Source organism: Cetorhinus maximus, chromosome 18 (assembly GCF_964194155.1).
Source record: "Cetorhinus maximus chromosome 18, sCetMax3.hap1.1, whole genome shotgun sequence".
Lineage (NCBI taxonomy): Eukaryota > Metazoa > Chordata > Chondrichthyes > Lamniformes > Cetorhinidae > Cetorhinus > Cetorhinus maximus.
Genome location: NC_135896.1, coordinates 86124566 through 86144662, shown reverse-complemented (window position 1 = coordinate 86144662; position 20097 = coordinate 86124566). Strand labels below are relative to the sequence as shown.

The 20097-nt window shown below is 44.3% G+C and overlaps 1 protein-coding gene across 1 annotated transcript in view; it reads right to left on the bottom strand.

The window, feature by feature from the left end:
• The window catches only part of ppp1r14d (protein phosphatase 1 regulatory inhibitor subunit 14D), a 43230-nt gene extending 27880 nt beyond the window's left edge, over positions 1-15350 (bottom strand). Inside the window, exon 1 of the mRNA XM_078563115.1 lies at positions 14989-15350. Within this exon, the coding sequence (XP_078419241.1) occupies positions 14989-15168 (180 nt within the window). The 5' untranslated portion in view covers positions 15169-15350. The remainder of the gene's footprint in view (positions 1-14988) is intronic.
• Between the last annotated feature and the right edge of the window lie 4747 nt (positions 15351-20097).

Sequence of the window (20097 nt, the reverse complement as noted above, 5' to 3'; positions counted from 1 at the left end):
TGCAATGTCAATTCCCCACCCCTCACAGATTTTTACTCTGTGTCCTCCGGTCACTTGCCTTGTTGCTTGTGGAAACAGTTGCCCCTTATTCATTCCATCAAAACCCCTCATAATTTCATAATTCGAGGACGATCGAGGCTGGCACCCACAGCATGCCGAGGTGAATTTAGAATTAGCAACCATTTTAAGCCTTGGCTTTGTACTTAGGGGGGATCACATTTACTTGGCTTATCCTGAGATAAACCAAACCGAATCTCCGAGTATTTCAGACCACCTTGGCCCCAGCGAAAGCAGTGACCCAGACAAGATTACTTTACCAGACTGAAGTTCTGACTGGTTTGTATAATCCCGTTCTCTCTCCCCTCATTTTGAACCACATCAGGCACCCTCTTCCCCTTGGTTATGCCACAGAGAAAAGGTTATAGTGAGGGTTAAGTTGCTACAGAAAAGGAGTTGTACTGAGGGTTGTATTACAGATGGTGTTATCATGAGGTTGATGTTGGGCAGGGGTTTAAAGAGGGTTGGATAGTTTCCTTGTTAGGAAGCTATATTTGATGTGCGTCAGCGATTAGCAGCAAAGCTTTGCTTAAAGTGAGGTTACGTGAGGGAGTAAGGGGATGTAGCAAAGAGTTACTGCAGGGGAGACCTTGACAAGCTCAAATGTAGCACTGGCAAATAAGTAGTTAACCTTCACAGACAAATCTCCAGCAATTCTCTTGGACTCACTCAGGACTGTCCTGTAGTAAAATTTAACAACACCTGGGAAATGCAACCAAAAAAAGACTCGTGGAAGGCAATAATTCACTGGTTAGACTTTTGCACCTTTGTGCGGAATAACTTCATGTGGGAAGAATCCAGGGGCAGTGACTGGAACCTATATGAGAGAGAATCCAAGCTAATAACTAACTTCAGTACCTTATCTTCCTGCATGCAGGAAGTAAATTTTACATTTGAGGTTTTTTGATTTTCAGTGGACTTTGCTTCTTTCCTCGTAAAATAAATGGTCACTTTTCGGGCCTCTTGAGCACCCCTGATTTCTCTCGCCCTACCATAGGTGGCCGTCGCTTCAGCTGCTAAGGCCCCATGTTCTGCAGCTGCCCTCCTTAAATCACTCTCATCCTTTAATGTGCTCCATAAAACCTCCCTCTATGGCCAGTTTTTGGCAACCCTTTCGTGGCTTGATTGTGATAATGCACATTGGGAGGTTTTACTGCATTTAGGTTTTATACAGGTTGCTGTTCCAGCTGCAAAATCCTAGCACTGGTATCCATTTTTTTATTCACTCATGGGATGTGGGCATCACTGGCTAGGCCAGCATTTATCACCCATTTAAGAGTCAAACAGATTGCTGCCTGGAGTCACATGGAGGCCAGACCAGGTAAAGACAGCAAGTTTCCTTCCCTAAAGGGCATTGGTAAACTAGATGGGTTTTTATGACAATGGGTTCATGTTTATCATTAAATTTTTAATTCCAGATTTTTATTACACCTATCTGCCATGGTGGGATTTGAACCCCAGTCCATTACCCTGGGTCTCCAGAATACTAGTCCAGTGACAATACCACTCTGCTTCTGCCTCTCCATTCTTCACCTACTGCCTCCAACAATGAGTACAGTCAATTGTGGGGCAGTATTGCAGCCGGCCCTATCCTTACCCTCTGTCCACCTGTGCGGGAGGAATTCACCAGAAAACATCAGGTGTAGGATTCTCAGTCACTTTATTCTCTACTCCCATGGCTTAGTGAAGGCGGGGGGCTGAGGACAGTTGAAATGCCGGTTACTGAGTGAAGGGAAAGACAGCTTGATGCTGGGCAATGCCACTTTAATACCAGAGCAAGATTGTGCTGGAAATAGATGTTACACTAAAATCTAAATCCGAACCTCTGACAGTGAGCATCTTGAATTTTGACAAGGATGAAGTTCCTTTCCAAAATTCTCTGCCACCAGTATATTCATTCTATTCCCTTTTGATCAAAGGAATGTTTCTCCCCCCTTGTTCCTAGTGGGCTGTGCCACTAAATGAGGTCATAATTTGTTCTGCACCTTATGACATCATCCAGTGGACCAGTTCATATGAATAGAGGGGAGCAATATTTAGTGGGGACTGTTGCCATGGAAACTGCTGATCAAGGTGAGGACATTAGCTAACTCACTACAGACTGGGAACTTCTTGACTCAGTGACATCCCAGCCTAGTGCAATTGCTCACTCAGCCATGAAGGGCAAATGAACTAGTTCCAGTTAATATAAAAACAAAAATAAAAAAAGACAAAAAACTGCAGATGCTGGAAATCCAAAACAAAAACAAAAAAACTTCAACAGAACTTGAAGGGTCATTCAGACTCGAAATGTTAACTGTGCTCCTCTCCGCAGATGCTGCCAGACCTGCTGAGTTTTTCCGGGTATTTTTGTTTTTGTTTTAGTTCCAGTTAATATTCAGGCATCAGAATTGCTGTAATTTTTGAAAGGGATGGGAAAGAAATGAGAGGAATTGAGAGAAGGAACAGGAAGGAATTTGGGGCAGGGAGGGAATGAGAAGGAACTGGGGAAGGGAATTGAAAGAAATTGGGTGCAGGATGGGAAGGAATTGGAGGAAGAAGGGAATGGGAAGGATTGGGGAATTGGAGGGAAGGAGGGAACTGGGTGAAGGGTTTAAGATGGAGGTAGGAAATACAAGGATATTGGAACGTGGGTAGGAATCGGAAGGAATCGAAGGGAGATAGGAAATGGGAAGAATGAGGAGGGAGAATTTGAGAGGGTAGAAAAAGGAATTTTTCTGGCAGGAGGCTGAGAGTGGGGATAAGGGGGTCCTTCTCAGGATGGTGGCCGGTGACTAGTGGAGTTCCGCAGGGGTCAGTGTTAGGCACAACTTTTCACTTTATACATTAATGATCTAGATGAAGGAACTGAGGGCATCCTGGCTAAGTTTGCAGATGATAAAAAGATAGGTGGAGGGACAGGTAGTATTGAGGAGGCGGGGAGGCTGCAGAAGGATTTGGACAGGTTAGGAGAATGGGCAAAGAAGTGGCAGATGGAATACAACATGAGGAAGTGTGAGGTCATGCACTTTGGTAGGAAGAATAGAGGCATAGACTATTTTCTAAATGGGGAGAGAATTCAGAAAGCTGGAGTGCAAAGGGACTTGGGAGTCCTAGTCCAGGATTCTCTTAAGGTTAACTTGCAGGTTGACTTGGTAGTTAGGAAGGCAAATGCAATGTTGGCATTTATTTTGAGAGGATTAGAATATAAAAGCAGGGATGTGCTGCTGAGGCTTTATAAGGCTCTGGTCAGACCACATTTAGAATATTGTGAGCAATTTTGGGCCCCGTATCTCAGGAAGGATGTTCTGTCCCTGGAGAGGGTCCAGAGGAGGTTTACGAGAACGATCCCAGGAATGAAAGGCTTAACATATGAGGAACGTTTGAGGACTCTGGGTCTATACTCAATGGAGTTTAGAAGGATGAGGGGGGATCTGATTGAAACTTACAGAATACTGAGAGGCCTGGATAGAGTGGACGTGGGGAAGATGTTTCCATTAGTAGGAGAGACTAGGACCCGAGGGCACAGCCTCAGACTAAAGGAAAGACCTTTTAGAACAGAGATGAGGAGAAACTTCTTTAGCCAGAGAGTGGTGAATCTATGGAATTCATTGCCACAGAAGGCTGTGGAGGCCAGGTCATTCAGTGTATTTAAGACCGAGGTAGATAGATTCTTGATTGGTAAGGGGATCAAACGTTACAGGGAGAAGGCGGGAGAATGGGATTGAGAAATTTATCAGCCCTGATTGAATGGCGGAGCAGACTCGATGGGCCGAATGGCCTAATTTCTGCTCCTATGTCTTATGGTCTTATGTAATTGAGAGGAGAGAGTGGAAAGGAATAGGGAGGAATGAGAAGAAATTGGAAGCAGGCAGAGAATGGGGATCTTAGTTCTGGGATTATCTGGAACATACTGCTCATAAGGTTGTTTTCTGCAACTTGTAGACACCATCCTAAAGTGTAAACAATGGATTTGTAGAAATTTTGCTTTTGTTTTTTATTCAATGAATAATGAAGCTTGCCAATGTGAAGCTCAATATACAAGGACATTTATTGCATCACTCCCCATTCACACCCACCACAACAAATCCTGTGCGTTTCCATGGTGACAATCCCCACTAAACATTGTTCCCCTCTCTTCACATGGACTGGTCCACTGGATGATATCATAAGGTGAAGGGCATCTTGTGACATCATTTTGTGGTACAGTCCACTAGGAATAAGGGGCAGAAACATTCCTTTGACCGAAAGGGAATAGAATGAACGTACTGGTGTTGGGGAATTTTGGAAAGGAACCTCATCCTTGTCAAAATCCAAGATGCTCACTGTCAGTGCTTTGGATTTAAATTTTATTGTCGTGTCTGTTTCCAGCACAATCTTGCTCTGGTTTTAAAGTGGCATTGCCCAGCATTAAGCTGTCTTTCCCCTCACTCAGTGATGGTGACACATTATGGATCATAAACCCAAACTATTTGTGGTTGCAAAGAACAAAATCTAAACTCAGCATTATTTTTGGAATGTATTCGTTGTGGTGATGTTCAGAACGAGTTTATCCACCACTTATAATAATAGAATATGTACCACAATATCAATGCCATGTATTCAAATGCCCTAAAGAAGAAAAGAATTTGCATTTATCTAGCACTTTACATAACCTCACGACATTCCAAAGCAGTTTACATTCAGTGAAGTACTTTTGAAATATTGTCACTGTTATAATGCAAGAAATGCAGCAGCCAATTTGTGCACAGCAAGCTCCCACAAACAGAATATGATACTGACCAGGTAAACTGTTTTTATAGTGATTTTGGGTGAGGGATAAATATCTATTCAATTCCCTTTGGAAAGTTACTATTGAATCCGCTTCCACCACCCTTTCTGTCAGTGCATTCCAGATCACAACAACTTACTGTGTAAAATATTGCCTCCTCATCTCCTCTCTGGCTCTTTTCCCCCATTACCTTAAACCTATGCCCCAGTCACCGATTCTCTTGCCATTGGGAACAGTTTCTCCTTACTTACTCTATCAAAATCCTTCATAATTTTGAACATCGCTGTTAAATCTGATCTTAAAATGATCTGCTCTGAGGCGTCCAATCACAGCTTCTCTAGCCTCTGCACATAACTCCTTAAGCAGTGATCCACAATCTCACAAACAGGCCTTGGGACTCAATGAGTAAGGCCTAACCTTCAGCAGCGAGATCGATCCTCAACCACGGCCTCCAGCAACCACCTGATCCAGGACCCCCACCTCTTAGGAACATAGGACTATAGGAGCAGGAGTGGGCCACTTCACCCTTCGAGCCTGCTCCACCATTCAATAAGATCATGGCTGATCTGGTTGTGGTCTCAGCACCACTTTCCTGTCTGCCCCCCAGAACCCTTGACTGCCCCTCATTACCCTTGACCCCCTCTTCATCCCCCTTCATGTACTCTTGTCACAAGGTGGGTATGAGCCTTTTCCACATCCCACCCTAGCCTCAAGGACTTGGATGAAAGGACCAACGGAATGGTTTCTAAATTCACTGACGACACAAAGAAAGGTGGGAAGGTAAATTTTGAAGAGGACGTAAGGAGGCTACAAAGTGACATAGACAGGTTAAGTGAGAGGAAAAAGATCTGGTAAATGGAGTATAATGTGGGCAAATGTGAAATCGTTCATTTTGGCAGGAAGAATAAAAAAGAAGCTTATTATCTAAATGGTGAGAGATTACAGAGTTCTGAGATTTAGAAGGATCTGGGTATTTTAGTGCATGAATCACAAAAGGTTAGTATGCAGGTACAGCAGGTAATTAGGAAAGCTAATAGAATATTAGCATTTATTGTGAGGGGAATTGAATACAAAAGTAGGGAGGTTATGCTTCAATTGTACAGGGCATTGGTGAGACCACATCTGGAGTATTGTGTACAGTACTGGTCTCCTTATTTGAAGAAAGACGTAAATGCGTTAGAAGCAGTTCAGAGAAGGTTTACTAGACTAATTCCTGGAATGGGTGGGTTGTCTTATGAGGAAAGGCTGGACAGGTTAGGCTTGTATTCACTGGAATTTAGAAGAGTAAGAGGTGACTTAACTGAAACCTTTAAGATCCTGAGGGGTCTTAACAGGATGGATGTGGAGAGGATGTGGGGGAATCTAGAACTAGGGGTCACTGTTTAAAAATAAGGGGTCGCTCATTTAAGACAGAGATGAGGAGAAATTTTTTCTCTCAAAGGGTTATGAGTCTTTCGAACTGCCTTCCTCAAAAGGTGGTGGAAACAGAGTCTTTGAATATTTTTAAGGCAGAACTAGATAGATTCCTGATTAACAAGGGGGTGAAAGGTTTTCGGGGGTAGGCAGGAACGTGGGATTGAGGTTACATTCAGTTCAGCCATGATCTTATTGAATGGCAGAGCAGGCTTGAGGGGCCCGAGTGGCCTATTCCTGCTCCTAATTCGTACGTTTCCATGTCCCTTGCACCCACTTCCTGTAAGGAATCTATTCCAGTTTCTTTGCTTTCATCGCATCTGTTTGGACAATTCAACCTTCCATATGAGCACTTCTGATACATTTTCCTTTTTCTTCTACTGATGATTCCCCCCGTGTGGTTGATAGGGCCCCACTGTGTCTGTTCTATTTCATCCCATCCCCTCCTTTCCAGAGCCACAATAGTGTTCCCCGTGTCCTCAGCTTCCACCCCAGCAGCTTCCGTATTCAATAGATCATTGTCTGCCATTTCTGCCACCTCCAGTGTGATGCCACCACCAAAGACACCCTCTCCTGCCCTCACCGTTCAGCATTCAGAAAGAACTGTTCCTTCCTCTACACCCTGGTTCACTCCTCAGTCATCCCCAACACCCCCGCACTTTCTCACATCACCTTACCATGCAAGCACAGGGGATGGAATATCTGCCCTTTTACCTCCTACCTTCTCATCATCCGAGGCCCCATACACTCCTTCCAAGTAGAACAGCGATTTAGTTCTACCTCTTTCAATTTAGAATACTGTATTTACTGATCACATTGCCATTTCCTCTACATTGGAGAGATCAAATGCAGACTGAGTGCTTTGCGAAATACCTCTGTTCAGTCCACAATTGACCCTGAGCTTCCTGTCGCTTGTCCTTTCAATTCTCCACCTTGCTCCCACTCTGAGTACTTTCTGTGCTTGGCCTGCTGCAGCGTTTGATTGGAATGCAACACAAGCTCGGGGAACAGCAGATCACCTTTTGACTCGGCACTTACATCCTTCTGGGCTAGACGCTGAGTTCAACAGCTTTAGATCATAGCCTGCTATCCAGCCATTCACACCTCACCTAGTTACGTCTTTTGGCTCTTTACTTTATCCATCCCCACTCCTGTCGGCTTTTGTGCCACGAAGCCTTTTGTCATTTAATCTCTCCTGCGCTCCACCCTATCGCAGACTTTTCTGTTTGTTTTACCTACCCTCCCGGATGCTTTAAAGCTATTCATTTCCATTCTTCCTTCGATGAGAAGGGTCATCGGCCTGAAACGTTAACCCTGTTTCTCTCTCCACAGATGCTGCCTGACCTGTTGAGTATTTCCAGCCTTTTGATTTCAGATTTCCAACATCAGTGTTTTGCTCTTGTCCTGGGGTGCAGTTCTAAGTTATTTTATCTCGCACACAAAGCACATCCAGCCTCCTCTTCTTCCCTCTCGTTGCTTGGGCAGCAACAACAAGGTGACGGTAAAGCCTTGTGCTGGCTCACCTGTATTTCCCTTACCCTTCTTCAGCCTCTATCAGGTCATAATAATAGGGAGAAACTCCCAATGTCCAGAAATCAAAAGCTCCCTTCAAGCCATCAGTAGTGCAGTTCACACCCGCCTTTTCAGGAAAAAGTCAAAACGTTTTATTCCTCACTCTTCCCTCCTGGCCTACACCCCTGTGCTTGCTGACCTACATTGTTACCCCTGCTGGCAATGCCTCAATTTTAAAATTCTCATCTTGTTTTCCAATCTCTCCACGGCTTCACCGCTCCCTAACTCTGTAATCTCCTCCAGCCCTATGATCTGCCAGGACCTCTGCACAACACCCCCCCTATGTTGGCCTCTTATGCATAGCTGATTTTAATTGCTCCGCCACTGGAGATGGTGCCTTTCAGCCATCTGGGCCCTAAGCTCTAGAACCCCCTCCTTAAACCTAAATTCAAAAGCAAAATACCGTGGATGCTGGAAATCTGAAAACAGAATGCTGGAACTACTCAGCTGGTCAGACAGTGTCCGTGGAGGGAAACAGAGTTGACGTTTCAAGTCGAGTTAATTCGGCTTCTCCCCACAGATGATGCCTTACCTGTTGAGTATTCCCTCCCTAAACCTCTCTGCTTCTCTAAGTCTCCTCCTTTAAGATGCCCCTTTAAAAGCTACTCCCTTGACCAAGCTTTTGGTCATTTGACCTGATAGCTCCTTATGTCTCTTGGTGCCAAATTTTGTCTTATGACACTGCTATGAAGTGCCTTGTAGCCTATTACTATGTTAAAAATGTAATATAAATGTAAGATTTGTTCTTTGATGTTTCTTGGGTCTTTGTGACATTTCCCCCTCGAGACTGAAAGGCTGTTTCAGCTTTCACTTCCTCCTTTTTCTTTTCGTATCTTAGCTTCTTCAACTCAAACTACAGTTTTGTGACCAGAGTCCAACTGGATCGATGCCCAATCAGAATCCAAATGGATTCATTCCTGATCAGTGTCCGATTGGATCCATTCCTGATTACCATTCGATTCGATCTATTTCTGATCAGCCTCTGATTGGATCAACTCCCGATCATCATCCGATTGGATCCAGTCGCGATCACTATCTGGCTGGATCCAATCCTGGTCAGTGTCTGATTGGATCCACTCCAACCACTGTCAGGTTAGATCCATTCCAATACCTGTACCTTGTTGGATCCAATCCTGATCAGTTTTCGCATTGGGTCAACAGATCAGTGAGTTGAATGCATGTCTCAAAGCAAACAGGAGTTTTGATTCATGGGGCTTTGGCACCAGGACTGAAAGAGGGAGATGTTCCACTGGAAGGGTCTTCACTTAAACTGGGCTGGGCTCAGCGTCCTGGCAAATGATATAACTAGAGCTGCAGGCAGGGCTTTCAACTAAAAATGGGGTTGGTGCAAGAGTTCAAGTCAGCAGAAATTTATAAATCTAAAGAGAAAATTCAAGGCTACAGGACAGTTCAGTAATTTGGGTAAAGATAATCAGAATGCGACAGGAAGGGACAAAAGGTTTAATGATAATAGCTCGTCAGTGAATAAGGTCAAATCAAGGAAAAATGGTAAAAAGTTAAAATTAAAAGCACTTTATCTTAATGCACAAAGCATTCCTAACAAGATAGATAAATTATGGTACAAAGAGATTTTTATCTAATTGTCATTACAGAGCCATGGTTACATGGTGATCAAAATTGAGAATTAAATGTTCCAGGGTACTAAACTTATTGAAAAACAGACAAAAATGGAAAAGAGGTGGGTAGTAAGTGGTTGGATCATTTGTCTTGCCGGCTTTTTGTGCCTTAAAGGAATGTAAAGTTTTGAAGCCATGTATTAATTCTTTAATGCCTGTCTACGATCATACCTTTTAATTTAGTTCCCCAATCTACCTCAGCCAACTTGCGCCTCAGACTTACTTAATTTCCTTTGCTTAGATTAAAGGTCTGGGCAGCGGAGCTGACGACAGAGAGAAGGAGCAGCTGGTGAGAGAGAAGGAGCGGGGCCAGGGAGTGAAGGAGGGGGAGCTGGGCCGGGGAGGGAGACTGGGGCTGGGGAGAGAAAGAGAGAGAGAGAGAGAGAGGGAGTGGGGCCAGGGAGAGAGAGCGGGGATGGGGAAGGACAGGGGGAGCGGGGCCAGGGAGGGAGAGTGGGGAGGCTGGGTATTGAATATATTCAAGGCAAAGTTAGACAGATTTTTGATCGTGCAGGGTTAAGGGTGGGGGAGGGGGGGGGGAAGCAGACGAAGAAGTAAAATTAAGGCCACAATCGAATCAACCATGACCTTACTGAATGGCAGAGCAGGCTTGAGGGGCTGAATGGCCTACTCCTTCTCCTAATACTTATGTTAAAACCCTAGTTTTGGATTGAAATACATCACTTTCAAACTTCATGTAAAATTTTACCATGTTATGGTCACTCTTCCCTAAGGACTCCTTTACAACAAGATTATTAATTAGCCCTTTCTCATTATAAAGCACTAAATCTATAACAACCCATTCTCTAGTTGGTTCTTCAGCATACTGTTCTAGGGCTCTGATAATAAGGAATGATGTAAGGACAGTAATGAACAAGAATCTTGGCTTAGAAGAACAGGAAGTAGATTCAGTGTGGGTGTAGATAAAATAACAAGGGGAAAAACGCTGGTGGGAGTAGTTTGTAGCCCCCCTAAGAATAGCTATACTGTTGGACAGAATATTAATCAAGAAATACGGGGAATTTGCAACAAAGATAATGTAATAATTGTGGGGGGTGTCAGTCTGATAGACTGGATAAATTAAATAGGCAAAAATAGTTTGGCGGACAAGTTAATGGAATGCATTCAAGATAATTTCCTAGACAATCAATATAAAACAAATCAGGGAACAAGCTATTTTACATCTAGGTTTGTGCAATGAGACAGGGTTAATTAGTAGTCTCATAGTAAGGGATCCTCTGGCAAAAAAGAGTGATTAGAATATGGTAGAGTTTCACATTGAGTTGAGAGTGGCATACACATTGAACTTAAAGTTCATTACATAGGTAGGAAGTGTGAGTTACTTAAGGTGGATTGGGAAATTAAATTAAATAATGGTAGATATGCAGTTGTGAACATTTAAAGAGGTTTATAATATTGCCAAGAAGAGATGTGAGCTTGAGGACTAGAAGTTTTACAGGCAAAGGATGACCAAAAGATTGATAAAGAGGGAGAAAATAAAATATGAATATAAACGAGCCAAAAATGTAAAAAAAACCCACAGGTGGTAAGAACTCATACAAGTCTGTATAAAGGAAAAGAGTATTGAAAGTAAATGTGGGTAGAGGTTGAGATGGGAAAAATTATAATGGGGGATAAGGAAATGGCACAGACATTCAACAAATATTTTCTGTGAGTCTTTGCAGTGGAAGACACAAAAAGAAATCAGAGATAGTGGGAAACCAAGGATCTAAATATAATGAGGAACTTAATTAATATCATTAAAATAAATTAATTAATGAGGTTAAAAGCCAACAAATTCCTTGGACCCTGCAGAGATAGTGGATACACTGGTTATGATTTTCCAAAATTCCTTAGATTCTGGAATGGTCCCAGTGGATTTGAAGTTAGCAAATGTAACTGATATTCAAGAAAGGAGGGAGAGAGAAAACAGGGAACTACAGCTCAGTTAGCCTAACATCGGTCATTGGGAAAATGCTGGAACCTATTATTAAGGAAGCAGCAACAGGGCACTTAGAAAATAATGATATGATTTAGGCAGAGTCAACATGGATTTATGAAAAGGAAATTTCGATTAACAAATCTATTAGATATTTTTGAGAATATAACTAGTAGGGCGGGTAAAGGGGAACCAGTGGATGTGGTATATTTAGGTTTTCAAAGGGAATTCAATAAGGTGCCACACAAAAGGTTGTTACTCAAGATAAGGGCTGATAGGGTTGGCAGTATTGTATTAGCATGGATAGAGGGTTGGTTAAGAAGACAGAAAACAGAGAGTAGGAATAAATGGTGCATGTTGAAGTTGACATACTGTAACTAGTGGAGTGCCACAAGGACCAGTGCTGGGGCCTCAGCTATTTGCAACATACGTTAATGATTCAGATGAGGGGACCATAGTCTAAAGTATTCAAGTTTGCTGACAGTATAAAGTTAGGTTGAAAGTTAAGACATGAGAAAGACACAAAAAAGGATATGGATGGGGTTGAGTGGACAAGAATGGAGTTTAATGTGGGGAAGTGTGAGGCTACGCACTTTGGTAGGAGTAGAAAAACTGAGTTTTTTTTTAAAAAGGTGAGAATCTATTAAATGTTTGTGCTCAGAGAGATTTTGCTGTCCTTGTACAAGAAACACAGGAAGTTAGCATATAGGGACAGCAAACAATTAGGAAGGCAAACAGTATGCTAGCTTTTATTGCAGGATCAGAGTAAAAGGAAGTCTTCCTGCAATTGTACAGGGTTTGAATGAGATTACACCTAGAGTACTAAACACAGTTATTGTCTCTGTATGTAAGGAAGCATACACTTGCATTAAAGGAGCAGTAATGAATGTTCACTGGATTGATTCCTGGGATGAGAGGGCTGTCTTCTGAGGAGAGATTGCATCAACTAGCCTTTAATTCCAAGATAAAAACAAAAAGCTAAAAGCTACTGCGGATGCTGGAAATCCAAAACAAAAACAGAATTACCTGGAAAAACTCAGCAAGTCTGGCAGCATCGACGGAGAAGAAATCAGTTAACATTTCGAGCCTTCATGGCCCTTCGGCAGAACTGGAGCATAGTTAGAAGAAGGGAGAAATATAAATTGGTTTAAGCTGGGTGGGGGGGGGCGGAGAGACACATTGAGGGTGTGGTGTGGTGATTGTGGAGATGAGCAGATAATCAAAAGATGTCACAGACAAAAGGGTCAAAGAGGTGTTGAAGGTGGTGGTATTTGTCTGAGAAAAGTGCTAATTAAGAATGGAAGACAGGATATTCAAAGTACAGCTCTAGTGGGGGTGGGGTGGAAAGACTAAAGGTTTTAGTTTTAGATTTAAAAATAATGGAAATAGGTGGGGAAAGTAGAATCTATATAAATTATTGAAAAAAAAAAAGTGGTGGGGGGGGGGGAAAGAAACGGGGTGGGGATGGGGGGAGGGGGAGTTTAAGATCTAAAGTTGTTGAATTCAATATTCAGCCCGGAGGGCTGTAAAGTGCCTAGTCGGAAGATGAGGTGCTGTTCCTCCAGTTTGCGTTGGGCTTCACTGGAACAATGCAGCAAGCCAAGGACAGACATGTTGGCAAGAGAACAGGGTGGAGTGTTAAAATGGCAAGCGACAGGGAGGTTTGGGTCTTTCTTGCGGACAGACCGCAGGTGTTCCGCAAAACGGTCGCCCAGTTTGCGTTTGGTCTCTCCAATGTAGAGGAGACCAATTCCTACAGGTGAGATGATTGTGGGGAGATCTCATTGTAACATAAAAAATTCTTAAGGAACTTGACAGGGAATAGATGACGAAAAGATTTTCCTGACTGGGATTCTAGGACACAGGGTCATAGTCTCAGAATAAGGGACCATTTAGAACTGAGTTGAGGAGAAATTGCTTCACACAAAGAGCTGTGAATCTTTGGAATTCACTACCCAAGAGAGTTGTGAATGCTCAGTCGTTGAGTATATTCAAGGCTGAGGGCGATAGATTTTTGGACTCTAAGAGAATCAAGGAATGTATGGAATGGGCAGGAAAGTGGAGTTGAGGTCAATTGTTAGCCATAATCTTATTGCATGGCAGAACTGGCTCACAGACCCATTTGGCCAATTCCTGTGCCTACTTCTTATGATTGAATCCATTCCCAATCAGTGTTTGATTGAATCCATTCCCAATCGGTGTCCATTTGGATCCAATCCTGATCCGTGTCTGATTGGATCAAATTATGATCATTATCCAATGGGATGCGCTCTCATTACAGACAGTCTGAATGGATTCAAAATCATTTCCAATTGCTCTGAAGCTATTTCCAATTCCGTTCACATTCAGTAATTAACTATATCCATTGCAATGCTGATTAATGCCTGACTGTTCCTGATTAATATCTGACTGTATTAACATCTGTTCTTGTTTCTTCAGTTATTCCAAGATTTTGTTTCCCAGCAACCTGAACCACAAATTACATGTTCACTATCTGTCATATCACATCTTATCATTGAGCAACTGCTAAATATTTTTTTAAAAACAATATCCAACTCCAAACTAACAATGTAAAACAGTAAACTGAGACAGAGAATCCTGTTAAAGATATAATTCAACACGAAAAACATGGATATGTTGCAGTCAACTGAATAGAATCTGGTAGTTCATGGAATTTTTTGGGATACTTTCCCATTGCCCTAGTTCTTATGAGTGGCAACTAACCTGACATGACCATAAATCTGTTTTGGCAGATCAGACACTCCTGCAGATACCTACAAATTTTCAAAGCCATACTCCCACACTCCCACACCCACATTCCTACACACGCACACACCTACACACCCACACAACCACACACTCACATCCACACACTCGCACACCCACACATTTGCACACCCACACACTCACACACCTACACACCCACACACTCACATCCACACACTCGCACACCCACACATTCGCACACCCACACACTCACACACCTACACACGCACACACCTACATACCCACACAACCGCACACTCACATCCACACACTCGCACACCCACACATTCGCACAGCCACACACCCGCACACCCATACACTTACATACCCACACACCTACATTCCCACACACTCAGACACTCACACACCCACACACGAGCACACGGACAAACCCACACACTCGTATTCCCACACTCCCACATTCCCCTACACCCACATATCCAAGTATCTACAGACGGACAAACACAGAGCTTTCAATAAGATTTCTCATTCATCAGTATGAACCTTGTAATTAAACTGATACATTAGAAGACGCAGTGGAACGCATTCCAAAACAGCAGCTTTGTGTTACAGATGTTTTACTCATTAATCCGATTTGAGGTTTTCAGATCTTCACACTGCTGTGGTGAAGGCACGTTATCAATGATTTGCATTTCCACATTTTAGATTAGGTCCTCACGTTAACACAGGCCAGCTGCTGAAAGATCGCTGGAAAAGGTTGGGTTTTATTCTCTGCAGCATGTCTCTGAAAAACCCCGCCAGCTGTTAATAATGAACTGGCATGAGCTGTTTAGTATCCAAGCACAGGGCACAACCTGAGTCAAGGCGAAGGATTAGCTGCACTGTCCACTCACCTCACACCCGTACAACTGGTGAAGCTGAAAGTCCAGCCACTCCTCGATGTCCAGTCTCCTCTGCAGGTCCTTCCTGTCGTACCGGACCGTGAATTTGCCCAGTTTCCGCTGTGACTGAGGCTCCTCTTCTTTGCTTGGGGACTGAAAGTAGACACGGGACTGTGTGCTGGGCTCAGCCATCGTGGCACTGGACTGACTTGACTGATTAGTGCAATAAAACACCTCGGCGGTCTGAGCTGCAGCAGCCCTGTGCTCGCATGTGAGATGGAGAGCTGGTGCAGCCGTCACTCCTTTTCCCCCTCCCCCTTCGCTTCACTGGCAGATGGGAGACACCAGCACACAAACACAGTCTGTCTGACAGTCTGGACATACAATACCCTGAGAAAAACAATGACGTAGTCTCAGTATTTCTAGCATGAGCTCCTGTTAGATTCAGTGGTTATTGTGGTCCTAAAAGCTATACAGATTAAAATAAGCCAATCAACATTTGCTTATGTGATATAGCCAATTTATCCAGGGCAAATAAAGCAGCTGACAGATCAGCAGTTTGAATGGGAGCTTTATTTCTAAAGATTTTCGGGAGTTTTATCCTTAAATCTTTATATATTTTGTCTTTTTGGATTATCTCTGATCAGGTTTTTGGTTACCTGTCCTAATATCCCCCTCTGTCAATTTTGTTTGATCACACTCCTGTCAGGCACCCTGGCATGTTTAATTATGTTAAAAATGCTATAAAAACACAAGTTGTTGTTGTTGCCGCCCCCCACCCCGCATGGGACACCCCCAACCACCCCACCTGACCCCACAACTGACCACACCTCCCACTGACTACCCCCACTGACCCTGACCACCCGACCCGCCCCCTCACTGACCATCTGACCCCCCCAACTGACCACCTAACCATCCCTCCACTGACCACCCGACCCCTTGACTGTCTACCAACCCTCCCCACTGACCACCCAACAACCCCCAAGACCAACCCCCTGACCAACCAAATGCCCCAGTGACCAGCCGACCACCCACTGCAGACCACACTACCACCCCTGACCAACCCCACTGACTGACTGCCCCCGGCCAAACCCCCCCACCAACCTCCCAGACTAATGCTCCTGCACTGACCACCCCCTCCCCCCCCCAGCCCACTGACTGACTGACCAATGAGTGTTACAAGAGTGCCTCATTTTGGTGAACATGGCAATTACTAATAGTGAAGAGAGGGGCTCATATAAATAAAGAGAGCTCCTCCTGTTGTTCAAAAGAGCAATTAGTATCGATGAAGGGAACTCCTCCTAGTGATGAAGAGAGCTCCTCCTATTGGTGAACAGAACACCTGCTATTAGTGAAGAGAGCTCCTTGAATGCCTCAGTTGAACCTGCCTCCACCACACTCAGGCAGTGCAGTCCAGAACTTAACCACTTGCTACGTAAAAATGATTTTCCTCAAGTCTCCATTAATTTTTTTTTGCCAATTAACTTAAATCTGTGCCCTCTTGCTCTAGATCCTTCCACCAATCGGAACAGTTTTTCTCTATCTGCGCTGCCCAGACCCCTTATGATTTTGAATACCTGTCAAATGTCCTCTCTGCCTTCTGTCAGGAAAACAGTCCCAACTTCTCCAATCTATGTACATAACCAAAGTACCTCATCCCTGGAAACATTCTCATGATTTTTTCTACACTCTCCAATGCCTTCGCATCTTTCCTAAATTGTGGCACCCAGAACTGGTTGCAATACCCTTGTTGAGGCTGAACCAGGGTTTTATACATGTTTAACATAAGCTCCTTGCTTTTATACTCTATGCCCTTTATTAACTCCTCTTTCAACCTGTCCTGCCAACTTCAATAACTTATGCACATGTACCCCCAGGTACCTTTGCTCCTGCACTCCCTTTAGGATTGCACCTTTTGTTTTATATTGTCTCCCTGTGTTCTTCTGACCAAAATGAATCACTTCACACTGCATTGAATTTCAACTGTCACTGGTCTGCCCATTCCACCAACTTGTCTATACCCTTTAGGGGTTCTACATTATCCTCCTCACAATTCAATATCACACCTGAAGGACAGCATCCTTTCACCAACACTGAGGCATCAGCCTAGATTTTACACTCAAGTTTTTTCGAGGGGGTTTGAACCCACAGCTTTCTTACACAAAGGCTGGAATGCTACTGTCCAAGCTACAGCCACCTGACATATCTAACCAAAGCCCAAGCCCTCCACATACAATGGATTTCTCAAGTATTATGAATGTTATTTCAGCAAGCACATGCATGTTAAGGAGATTAACCCTTATTAAGGGGGTGGTGTTCCTTAAGTTGTTGGCAGTAGAATAATTTAATTAAGTAAATTATTCGACAAATTGTTCAATGTGACTATTAAGCAATTGCCGTTAATTTGTGGGATAGCTTAATACACTTGCCATTTATTTCAACACAGGGGGTGAATTAGCATCATCAAGTGTCATATTTGTCTCTCTCTAATCTTTTCCACCTCTTCATTTCAGTCTCTTTTAAGACACTCCTCGAAAACCTCTTTCTCTAAGCTTTTGGCTACCTATCTCAGTGTCTCGGGCCATTTTACAATCTTAAATAGACTATAGAAGTCATTGTTATTGTTGGTGTAGTCCTCCTTCTGACTTTATCCACCTCCTCTTGCAATTGACATTCAATATTTATGCAGGTTACATGCTGGAACCCAAAAATAGGCAACGTATTTGCAGCCTGCTCGTCATAACTGTATTACATTGGGTTTGAACTAAGCAATGTAAGACTAATTTCCACTACGGTTTGTGCTGTATAATATTAATGAGACTATCATGTTACCAGGATAATGACTAATTAGAATCACACAGCTTAGAATAAAGCAGCAAAATGCAATTCTATAGCAGCCACACACTCAGAAACGGTCCGTTAAATTCATACCTGTTACACTTACGTAAGAAAACTGGTTAAACCTCAGCTGGAATTTTGTGGCCTGTTCTAGGCATAGCACTCAAGTGATGTTGAGGACTCAGAGAGGGTGAAAAGGGGACTTACCAAGATCATGCCAGGGGCGAAGGACTTTTGTTATAGTGGAGAGAAGCTGGGATTGTTCTCCTTAGAGCACAGAAGGTAAAGAGGCAGGGCTAGTAGAGGTATTCAAAATTTTGAGGGCTTTGATAGAGCAGAGAAAGAGGGAAATTGTTTCCATTGGCAGAAATGTCGATAGCCAGAGGATGCGCAAAAGATCTGGGGGAGATGTTTTTTTACGCAGTGAGTTGTTCTGATCTGGAACGCACTGCCTGAAAGGGTGGAGGAAGCAGTTTCAATAGTAACTTTCGAAAGGGAATTGGGTAAGCACATGAAGGAAGGGCTAAGGATAAAGAACAGAGGGAGTGGGATTAATCCAACAGAGCTGGCAGGGGCACAATGAGCCAAATAGCCTCCTTCTGCACTGTATGATTCTATGAGAAAGGGGAGAAAGTAACTTTTATCATCAATGAGTAAAAGGAGAGAGGAGAGGAGAATTAACAGACAAGAATTTGTATCTTACATCCAGCTAATTCATCATGGAGGTTGAGCATAAAATAGAAAAGTTGCTAAAAAATTAGAAATGTCCTCTGTCCTTGTGGAAATTGGGTGGTATGGAGGCTGTAAGGGGGTTTACTTACTGCCCCTTTCCTGCCCTGTGGCTATCTTAATATTGGGCATTTGATATGGCCCAGATTTTCCTGTCTCCGGATGGTCGGATGCCAGACGTTCCCTGGAAGATGCGCTACGGCGCCCGTCGGAAGTCCCAATGCACTTTCTCCTGGGGAATTGCCCTGGAAGTTTGAACTTCCGATGTGCAATTCCCCTGCTCCCCAGGACCTTCCACAAAAGTCTCCAACTTTGAGTTTGTGTTGGAGACTAAGACTTTGGATGGTTCCGACTTACTTACCTGGACAGTTACCCAGGAAATGTTAGACAGAAAAATCCGTGCCTAACACCTCAGTAACTATACAATCGACCCTAAATCACTTACACTGACCCCCCTCGACTTACCCCTCGACTCCTGACCACCCCAACTGACCCTCCCAACTCCCACTGCTGACAGCCCGACACTGCCCCAAACCAACCTGACTAGCCCCCACCACCTGATTATCCCCGACTCCTCGAGTATCCGCTGATCGCCCTTCTCCCTGCGACCCTCAGCTCCCCCTCCAATACAAAGAAGGGGCATAAAACTCGAAGCAGGGCAGGTCCAGCTAGAGGGAGGGCAGGCCAAGGGTCTCTGAGGGACGGTCAATGGATATTGAGGGCTGGTCAATGACGATGGAGGGAGGCTCCAGGATGACAGCAGGAAATTTGAGGGTCGAGGGTGGGGTGGGGCGAGGATGGAGATGGAAGGTCAAGGGTCACTGGCACTGAGTCAAAGGTGAAGGTTGAAGGCTCAAGGGTTATTGGGGGAAGGTGATGTTTGGAGGGTCAAGGGTGATGGGTGACAGAGCGAGGGTGGGGGGCTGATGGGCTGCAGCTGCAGAGTTAGAGTGTTAGTGGCCATCGACATGGCTGCTTAGAAAGTTTGAGTTGACAGGTCATTGTAGGAGGAGTCCACTAGGAGAGGGCTGGAATTCTGGGTGTGGCCCATGGGAGAGTCATGCATTCCTATTGGTCAAAAGCAGCTGCTCTAGGAATGAAGGCCATGTCAACAGAGGCGCTCATATCTTTGCCTGCCTTCTTCAGACATTCACTCTGTAGATTTTCAATGAGTCTCATATGTCCAACTCTCCTCTACCTACGGCGGAGGAGAGAATTCACCAGAGGAAGGCTGTGGCCAAACAACATCATAGGCCACAAGCAGAGCACAGGAGAGGGGGTTGCAGATGGTGCTAATCACCGGGCTCCATGTCTTCTGGTGGTTGGAGGGGGGGGGGGGGGGTGCAGGCATTGGGCCTGGGCTCGGACAGCGCTGTCCCCACTTTCAGGCGGCCACCTCATACTCCAGGGGTAGAGAGTAAGCGTGTGCCGCCTGCCCCCGGCGGGAGGGTCCCGTGGCCCTAGGCTCGACTCTCAGAGCTTTTCCTACCAGCAGCACCGCCCTTCAGCGCAGGCTGCAACTGGCCATATCCACAGGCCACACTGAACTCTGAA